This window comes from Solenopsis invicta, chromosome 16 (genome assembly GCF_016802725.1).
Source record: "Solenopsis invicta isolate M01_SB chromosome 16, UNIL_Sinv_3.0, whole genome shotgun sequence".
Classification (NCBI taxonomy): domain Eukaryota; kingdom Metazoa; phylum Arthropoda; class Insecta; order Hymenoptera; family Formicidae; genus Solenopsis; species Solenopsis invicta.
Window position 1 is genome coordinate 8,651,249 of NC_052679.1, and position 10,763 is coordinate 8,662,011.

Genomic DNA, 10,763 nt, shown 5'->3' on the forward strand with positions numbered 1-10,763 from the left:
CGTGATCGACCGTTTCGGAGGGGAACATGCGGCTCGCGCGCTTGTCGATCCTGGCGCAGAAACCTCTCTCATCACCGAGGCCTTGGTGCAGCGATTAAGATTGCCGCGCTCTCGCGCTGCTCACGCGATCTTCGGTGTTTGCGAAGTACAGACCGCCGTTTCGCGGGCAACGGTAAAACTCGCCTTTACTTCGCGCCTGTGCGGACCAACGGTGACAATCAAGGCGCTCGTGGTACCTCGCCTTACCATCTACACCAGCGACGGCAGTGGCAGCGCCGGCGACTGGCCCCATCTGCGCGGACTGGAGTTGGCCGACCCTGACTACTTAGCCAATGATCCCATTGAGGTGCTGTTCGGCGTCGGTGCCTGTGCTGCTATTCTCCGCGACGGTCTCCGACGTGGAGGTCCGAACCAGCCTATAGGACAAAGAATTATTTTAGGTTGGATAATATCGGGTGACCTCACGGACGAGGACAAGAACGGGCCTCCTCGCACGAGCTCGCTGCAGTGCTCCGTGGGAGACGACCTGGCACTAAGCGTGCGCCGTTTCTGGGAGCAGGAGGAGCTTCCTTCCGCAACGACAATTCCACTTACCCCCATGAGCAGGCGGCAGAGGACCACTTCGTCAAGACTCATCGTCACTTGCAAGATGGACAATACGTTGTGAGTCTTCCGCTGATTGAACCTCTACCGGATTTCTTGAGCTCTCTCGTCACGGGGCTTCGCGTCTTAACGCACCTTGAAAGGCGACTCAACGCGACCATGAGGACAATGTACGCCGAGTTCCTGCGACAGTACGAGGATCTGCGACACATGTCACTCGCTGATCCCTCGCCTGATCGCCTCGCTAGTCGAACGTGCTATCTCCCTCATCATGGCGTGTTGCGTGGTGCGAGCGCCTCCACCAAATTGAGAGTCGTCTTTAACGGCTCTTCTAGCCTCGCTTCCGGTGGGTCCCTAAATGAACATCTCCTTCCGAGACCAAACCTGCTGCCAGCTCTAGCAGACGTTCTCCTCCGGTGGCGTACGCATAGGTACGTCATAGCCTCGGACATCGAGAAGATGTTCAGGCAGATCCAAGTTCATCAGGCCGATCGCGACCTGCAACGTATTCTCTGGCCTCACAACAGGACCGACGACGTCAGAGAATATCAGCTCAACACGGTCACCTATGGTCTCACATGCGCTCCGTTCTTGGCCATAAGGACTCTCAGGCAGTTGGCCGTTGACGAGGAGAGCGCCTATCCCCTTGAAGCGGCGACCCTACGGTAGGACGTCTACATGGATGACGTCCTCACCGGTCATATACAAGGAAGCGAAAGAGATCCAACGGCAGCTGGCACGCATCTGCTCGGCGGGCAGATTCCCCCTGTAGAAGTGGTCGGCGAACGAGGCCTTCTGGAGGAAATCCCGCCAGCCGACCGGCTGACATCAACCTCTCTTTCGTGGCTACCTCTCGAAAGCCATCCTACTCTCGAGTTGCAATGGCACCCGACTTCAGATCACTTTGCCTTCTCATTTAGTGAAATTTCAGAAGCAGTTCCCACAAAGCGCTTCGTTCTTTCTCAGACCGCCCGAATGTTTGATCAGCTTGGATGGCTGGCTTCTGTCGTGGTCAGAGCCAAGATTCATATCCAGACAACGTGGCTTCAAGGTCTTGGCTGGGACGACCCGTTGGTTGACGCAGACGCCACTGCATGGAAGGCGTTTTAGTCCGAGCTCCACCTGCTGCGGCGGATTCGCATCCCGAGGTAGTTGCGATGCTCCTCCGATCATATTCAACTGGAGCTCCACTGGTTTGCGGACGCTTCCGAACGGGCGTACGCGGCGGTCGCCTATCTTTGTGTGCGGTGTGCTGAGGAGAGAATCAGCTCAATTATCACGGCCAAGACTAGAGTGGCGCCTCTAAAGCAAGTCTCGCTGCCTCGTCTGGAGCTTGCCAGTGGTGCTCTGTTGGCACGCCTGGTCTTGCATGTACAGTCCGCGCTGAGTCTGCAAAGCGTGCCAGTCTTTCTCTGGTCCGACTCTACCGTGACCTTGAGTTGGATCCAGGGACACTCATCTCGCTGGACGACGTACGGCCAATCGCGTGGCGGAGATCCAGCAAACGGTCCCGGGGGCTCATTGGCGGCATGTGCCGGGCTGCGACAATTCGGCCGATTGCACTTCCAGGGGAGTGCGGCCGGGCGAGCTCGTGGCTCATCCGCTGTGGTGGTCGGGCCCTGACTGACTGACAAAGGAGATGACTGAGTGGTCTTCCTCCGCCTTTCCTACGGACCAGGAGCTGCCCGAAGTGCGCATTCGGTCCCATCACGTGGAGGTCGATCCTGAGGAGCCGGCCTGGGTGACTCGATTTTCCAAGCTGAATCGGCTGATCCGCGTCGCTGCCTGATGCCGACGGTGGCTGGGCAGCGTTCGGTCGGCTGTTGGGAATAGAAGTGCGTCCCTCAACGTGGACAAGCTAGACGCTGCTCATCTGTCCTTGATACGGCTGACGCAATAGGTCTGGTGGGAGAGGCGGCTGGGCGCGGTCAGGCGTGGTCAGGCGCTGCCAAAGAAAAGCTCTCTGGTCAAGTTGAGCCCGTTCCTTGACGATCAGGGCATTCTGCGAGTGAGCGGACGATTGAGGCACTCGCTGTTGTCATACGACGAGAAGCATCCCGTGATTCTACCGAGGAAGGCTCATCTGACGCGGCTCGTCATCGAGGACTGCCACCGCGCAGCGTTGCACGGTGAAACTCAGGCGACCTTGGGCCTGATCCGACAGCGGTACTAGATCCCTGAGGGGAGAGCGGCAGTTAAAGGCGCCATCCACCGTTGTCTGCCCTGTGTGCGATGGCGGGCGGCAACGCCGACGCAGAGAATGGCCGATCTCCCGCGACCTCGCGTAGTTCCATCTCGACCCTCCCCTCACAGGGGTTGACTACGCGGCGCCAGTCATGCTGCGGACAAGCCGGGCATAAGGCGTACAAGGCCTTCGTGGCCGTGTTCGTCTGCCTGAGCTCTCGCGTCGTTCGTTTGGAAGTCGTTTCCGAGTACTCGTCAGAAGCGTTCCTCGCGGCCTTGAAACGCTTCACTTCTCGTCGAGGACTGTGCCATATCCTGTATTCTGACTGCGGTACTAATTTTGTAGGTGCCGATCGTCAATTGCGCGACCTCTTTGCAAACGGCACCATGGAGGATAGGCGAGTAGCGGACGGCTTGAGCAACCAGGGAATACGGTGGCGCTTTAATCCACCTGCGGGGCCTCACTTCGGTGGTCTCTGGGAGGCTGCCGTCAAATTTATGAAGCACCACCTCCGGTGAGTGCTAGGTGACCACTCTCACCTTTGAGGAGATGACGACGCTTCTCGCGCAGGTGGAGGCCTGCATGAATTCGAGACCGTTGCAGGCCCTCTTGGATGACCCGGAGGACTTCGCCGCACTCATCCCGAGCCACTTCCTCGTGGGATCGGCCATCAGCGCCGTGCCGGAGCCATCCTTACGGGACAAACCCGCTGGCCGCCTCGGCCGGTGGCAACTAGTGCAGCGTATGCGGGATCAGCTGTGGGATAGGTGGTCGCAAGAGTACCTCCACGCTCTTAGCCATCGACCAAAGTGGACGACCAATTCCGACATCGAAGTGGGTCGCCTGTGCCTACTAAGGAGCGAGATCAACCCTCCGACCAAGTGGCCTCTTGTGCGGGTCATTAGCGTGCGTCCAGGCGACGATGGGCAAGTCCGCGTTGTAACAGTGCGTACGGCGACTTTCGAGCTGACTCGTCCTGTCGCTAAGCTAGTACCCCTACCGGTGTCGTCGTCCGGCGATTGCGAGGCCATCGAGGAGGCCGGTCTTGACCGCGCCAAGTAACCTGTACAAAATTTACAGTTAGAATTATAGAGTTAAGACTTCTTGAGTTCCTATCGTTGGTCAACGATCAACGCGCTTTAGGATTAAGCGTTCTTCCTAGTTTCGTTATTATTCATATAGATTCCTAAGATTCCCTTACCTTTTTGTTGCACAATTCGGGCACTAGTAATCTAGCCCTTCCGACCAATTCTTCACTTGGCCACGCCGTCAGGAGTCACCGTCGCGGTTCCCGGGTCGCTTCACATTCGTCACTCGAAGAGACAGCGCGTACTCAAGGGCACCGGAGTGGCTACACGTCGCGCGACAGTTACACGGACTTGTGCGTACCAATTAGTCGTTGACCACATCAACGACGGCGAGCGGAATGTTGCGGAACGCCGCAATTTTCAGCTTCTTTCCGAATTATTGATTCCAAAGCCAAGAATGTTACAAAGCGCTGAAATTATTATTTTTTGACTTTAGGCAATTCATTCTTGGCTTTGGAATCAACATGTTATTGTTTGCCGATCAGAGCAGAGCGGTGAGCTCGGTCTATTGTCCGCGTGATTGCGCGCGTGGTTGCGCGATGCGCGCCGACCAATTGACGTTCGATACGCGACGATCTCGCGTATTCGAACGGCTAAGCCCGGCACGATTTGTTCCCTGCAAAACCGCGAAAAGTTTCACGTGAGACCCTCGGGAACGGATCATGTCGCAGACTATATAGGCTCCCACAAACAACGGGAGCGCGCCTTTTCGCAGTCGAATTCCGAGGAGTAAGCGTATCGTGGTAATTGAAAACGAATATCTCAGTGCGAAATAAAAGTTATATTTTTCAAACGCTACAAGCGCATTCACTAAAATTTAACCGGCATCTCCATCCCGCCAAGTTGCATCGGTGCTAGTTCGCGTACCAGTGCCGTGCAGCAAACAGTAGTAATGCATTAATATTATAATCTATAGTCGCAATAATTTATATTTTTTATTCAAATTGTTATCGTTATGCTCTTATTTAAATAGATGTTATATATTAAAATAATACGAAGGTCATTTTTAAAGTAAAAACCGTTTTGTAATGGAGTAAGAAAAACTTTAATTATGAACGTAAATTATATTACAAACTATACATTTTTTCACTTTTCAATATAGTCGCCATTAATATCTAAACATTTGTTAAGTCGTGGCACCAACTTTTGGATCCCCTCATTAAAGAACTCTGCCGCCTGACCGTTAAACCAATTAGTAACAATTTTTTTCAATCGTTTTCCAATTGCTTTCCACCAAAAAATTCCTTAAGTTTTGGAAAAAGATGAAAGTCCGATGGTGCTAAATTAGAGCTATATGGTGGATGATCCAGTAATTCCCAATGAAAGTTGACCAGTTGCCTTTTTGTTCTTGCCGCAACGTGAGGCCGAACGTTCATTTGTCCTTCCTTCATTAAAAAACCGACACCATTTGCGCACATTTCCATTATTCATTACACCTCCACCATAAACTTTAACAAGCTGCCGATGAATTTTAGCAGGACGAACTTTTTTCGCGTTTAAAAACCGAATAACAGAACGCACTTTACAATCGGCGGGATTACTGATTGACATGGCGACAAACAAAGTAGTATAACCACACAACCAACACCGGCAGAGACGTGAAACTTAATGGAGGCATAGTGAGGGACTGACCAAGAATGGTTAACCTTAAACGGACGTCACGTGACAGCCGTCGCGGACGCAATACACAATCGATTCTTACTTTAAAAATGACTCTCGTACATCTCGTGTTTAATGATGTATTAAATTAACTTAAATTTGTTTGTGAAAAAAACCCCAAGTTTCGAAAAAAAGGATTACGCACTATTTCCATACACCATCCTAAAATCCTTGCTAAGCGAATGTTATCTTCTGTCTGCTGTTCACTAGGTGTTATCGATTTATAAGCATAAACTACTGTTAAGCTATGAAGATGCTTTGTTTCTGAGACATTACCTTGCCTGCACCAAACGTAACAAGCACGTCGCTGTGACGTGCTAACTCGTTGCATGTTACGTCTCAGCGACATCTCAACTGGTGTTCGAAACGTAATTAAGACATCACTGAGACGTAACTAACATCCCCATTTCTGGTGACAGCGACGTGTGTTGTAATGACGTGTATTTTGTGACTTATGCACTAATTGTGACCTGAAAATTATCGACCAATTTTGAAAAATTAAGATTGGTTTTTACTGCATTATGTACGTAAAGTACTTGCTAGATAAAATGTATAATAGTTTTACACTGAGAGAAGAGAATGATTGCAATTACCATAATTCAACTATAATTTATAGTGGTTTTTGGTGCGATCTATAAATTATAGCAATTCTGAATTATAATATTCTACTTTTTATGTATAGTTTGTCACGTATTTTTCTGACGCCGGAGAGCAACGGCAAAATATGCGATCAAACAAAGGAATTACGCGCGAAACACGCGCGGGAGTGACGAACGAACCGAGAAACACCAAATGTTCACACCGAGTCACGAAATTGGGCGCCAGGCGTGATTATACCGGTCGCATCGCCGGATACACTCTCTAATGCCAAACGCGGAGTTACACCACGCGATAGCTCGTCATTCCGAAGCGCGAAATCGTCGCTCGCACGCGGCCAGCTAGCTCCTTTAACCGATAAAGGGGCGGGGTAGCGGAGACAGGGACGAAGCGGCTCTCTTACGGGAGAAGACGGGTAGGCGAGAAATTAAGTAAAATCAGGCCGATATAACAAGCAGACTATAATATATTGTGATGAAAAACAGGAATGACGTACAGCCAAAAATTAAGCAAACGCAAAAAAAGGAGACAAAAAAAAGAAAACAGCAACCAAAATAGATAGGCGGTTGACGGAAACATAGGCGGAATGCTAGAATTGATTTAACGTTTGCAACAATTGCGCTCAACGCAAAGACTACGGTGGTTTGTCGCGCGCGGAACACGACAGCCAATCACGCGCGCTCTGAACAGCGCGGCAAGAACGCAAAAGCCGAGCCTTCGCTAAGGCGAACCACGTAATTCCAAGATAAAAGTACGTACAGTAAAAAGATTCGCGCCGGCGGCAACGCAGTCGCCGAAACCGCACTTCAAAATTAATACAACGCACGCGCTACAACAACACACCGATGATTCGGGCGGCCGTGCGATCACGGCCGTAACACGCCTCGCGCACGTGCGCGAGGGCTTTGCGGCTTCCCGGGAAGCCGGGCGTCCGCGAACTTCTACGGCGGGACAGCTAAAGCACACGCGGTAGCCGACAGCTGGGTGCCTCGACGAGGTCTCGTGTTTGAGGTGGAGAGCCAGCCAAACACCAAGAAGCAAGGTGCGTTCAATCGCCACGCGGCGGACGCACTCGCACACTAACCTAATGGCTCCACCTCAGAGCGCGAGCCGGTCGACACCGGCAGCTCGTGGCTTTACACAGCGGTTAGACGGGTCACCTCGACTCCAGCACGATCTTCCTCCGGGTCCCTAGGATCCTTGTGGATCCTCCACGCGATCCGACAAAGCTCGCCAAGGCCGGGCACTTCCTCCGATAGCGGACACGCCGATAGCCAACCGATAGCCGCTGCTCGCTCTCTAGCACACGCACGCAGTCGAACGGGTCGCACGCAAAAACCGAGGGGATCGCGCTCGATGCACAATGGATGAACGCTACCCCTCCCACAGGGTGCGCGATATCCTTGCGCCAAGCGGCGCGGCCTATCAACGGCCGCCCTTATCTAGCCGTGACGTCACGACAGCGCAGTGTCGGGTCTCCGCAGGTGTCGTACGGTCCCCGTCGGCATTCGACATCCTTGTCGCTCTCGTCGTCCTCGCGGACGACAGCAACCGAATTTTCCTGCAACGATTCTTCGCCGCTACCTCCTCGATGGACAGCCGGCATTCGACGGCCCTCATCCTGGCCGTTCGTCCGCCTCAACTTGTCCATCAGCCGTGTCACTTACGAACCTCTTTTGCGTGGCGCTTATCTGTCGCGACGTCTTGTCTCGTCCTCCTCTCCGTCGGCGGCTTCCTGTGCGCCGGCCCTGGGCGATCGCCTTCTCCTTTTCTCGCCGCCGTCCATCTCCCTCGCCGCTGCTGGTCCTTAGGCGACGTTTGTTGAGGTGCCCGCGGTTACATGAAATAAGCCGCGAATGAGTAAATAAAAATAATACCCTACGCAGTCCCGCCGGAGATTTCGCTCTCTCGCTGAGTGCCCGACCCGGTCATACGCGCCTTCTTGCGCTTGGGTGGAGGACGAAGTAGCGAGATAGATAAAACTGCACGTCACAAGTTACATCTATTATGTTTATATAGTTCCAAATATTGGAAGTTTAAAAAGGTTAGTTTTAATCATATACTAAATTAAAACATCTTTCACTTGATTTCATTTTCAAGGGAATTCATCAGAAAAATTATTCTATTCTAATAGAACATCGGTGAAATCTTATAATGCTCCGCCTTTTATATCATTTAAGTGTTTTCTTTCTTACGAGAAAACGCCATAACAACCATCTAGTGATGGTTTCGTGTACTACTATACGCAGAGAAAAAAGTATTTGTGACTATAATTGCATGGTTAAGGAAATTATTATGAGAGATGCATTGGATAGTGATTTTTACCGGATAGCCGGATACCGCGATAGTATTTCCCAACTGTACATTACTCTACGTAACGTTTTCACAATTACGTATTAAATTTAATTACATTAAATGAAAAACATCATTTTTAAAAAGTGAAATGTTATTTATCTTTAAAACATAAGTCATAATACAAAAGAAAATTCAACAAACAGCTAATTAATTAAAACATTCAAATTATTTAGTTACGTCGCAGCGACGTGCACAAGACGTATCATATTTTCTGCGACTTTGTGATCAAAACAGCACGTCTCTGTTACGTCCGGTGCAGGCAGGGTATATTGTAATACCTGTATTATATAAAAATGTATCAATCTGCATGCTTGTTCAAATTTATGGGTAATATAAATTTAATTATAGATTTATTTTCATGTTATTAAAATACTTAACGGTATAAAATATCATTATTTTTATTTATGTATACATTTTCACTTTTCTTTTAGATTTCTTAACATTTTTATTAACTTTTATATTATTGCTATCATTAAATATCTTGATTAAAATTTTTATATAAATTGTTCATAGCTATTTGAGAAATTTTATGTTACATTATTTTATAATATTTATTTTATATTATCTTATCGTTTCTAGTTATTCTAAAAGAATTTATTGTAATATATGTCAATCAATCTATAAAACAATTTGTAATAATTTTTCATTTCCCACATTAGCTATATTGTATTATTTTAATCAATAATGCTTACTTTGTTCATCCACTTATCAATATCAGGATTGTTCTTGACATGTTGCATGATATCATGAACAATTTCCGGCCACACTCTCATCATCGCCTGAGTTTTTTCCTCTATCGTTTCCCACATTTTAGATAAAACAGGAGCCATTTTCGTTGTATTATGTTCTAAAACGTAGCAATGGGCAATAATGATTTAGTTGCGTCAGGAATAAAATTGTTATATATTACGAACCAACAATATTTACTTGTAAAATAGTAATAAACGAATAACTAGAGGCCAATATATTAGATATCGCATAGCCATTCGTGATGAATTTAACGTCTTTATATTAGGACGTCGTTTATTTCAACAGTGGCTTGTAGATAATTATGTAAAAATTGAAAAAGACAGAATAAATTATTGTAAAAATCATGAAAAAGAAATACGTACTGAAACTTATCAAGGTTTAAGAGATTATACACAAACTATGGCAAATAATTTAAATGGGCGTATGGTTATACTTCCCTCCACATTTATTGGATCACCACGTAATATGTTACAAAATTATCAAGATGCAATGGCAATCGTTGGTAATTTTGGTAAATCGGACCTCTTTGTTACTAAGACTTGTAATCCAAAATGGCGCAAAATCGAAGAAATCTTTTACATAGTCAATAAGCTTCTGATAGACCTAACATTTGTGCAAGAGTTTTTAATATTAAAAAAAATTATTTAATTGATTTGATTATAAAACAAAAATTTTTTTGAGAAGTAACTGCCTATGTATATGTAATTAAATTTCAAAAACGCGGTTTACCACATATTCATATGTTAGTTACTTTAAAATATAATTTCAAAATAACAACACCTCAGATTGTTGACAAGTATATATCTGCTGAAATTTCTGATCCAAGTGAAAATCATAATTTACATAATATAGTTATGAAACACACGATTCATGGTCCTTGTGGTGATTAGTGTTTGGTAAATGGAAAATGTTCAAAACATTATGCTAAACCATATCAAGAAGAAACCAGAATGAATGAAAATGCTTATCCATATTATTGTCAAAGAAATAACGGCAAAAGTTTTGAACGTCCTGGTGGATATGTAGTAAATAATTGTTACGTAGTTCCATATTGTCCTATTTTATCAATTACTTTTAATTGCCATATAAATGTTAAAGTAGTTTTAAGTATCAAATCAGTTAAGTATCTTTATAAGTATATTTACAAAGGACACGATGCATCTGCTATAACAATTGAACCTGAAACAAATAATGTAATTGTTGATCATAATGCGATACATAATTTTATAGAAACTCAATATGTTGAACCTGTAGAAGCCTGTTGGCGTATTCACGAAAAAAAGTTACAAGATAAAAGTCATGCTGTATTTCGTTTACCTGTCCATCTTCCTAATAAACAAAATGTTATAATTGAAAATGAAGCTAATGAAGAAGCAAGAACTTCTTTAAATCAAGTTACGATGTTAATTGATTACGTTTCTTTAAACTTTCGTGATGAAAAAGCAAGACATTATTTATATGTAAAAATTCCACGTATACGTTTAAAAAAGAAAAAATCAATGGAAGAAATATATCACGTTGGGTCA

The 10,763-nt window shown here is 46.7% G+C and overlaps 1 protein-coding gene across 1 annotated transcript; it reads left to right on the forward strand.

The window, feature by feature from the left end:
• The first annotated feature begins 762 nt into the window (after nt 1–762).
• LOC113005428 lies at nt 763–1,272 on the forward strand. The gene has a single exon (XM_026141003.1). It carries the CDS (start codon nt 763–765, stop codon nt 1,270–1,272), a length of 510 nt encoding a protein of 169 aa, XP_025996788.1.
• Nucleotides 1,273–10,763: the final 9,491 nt, after the last annotated feature.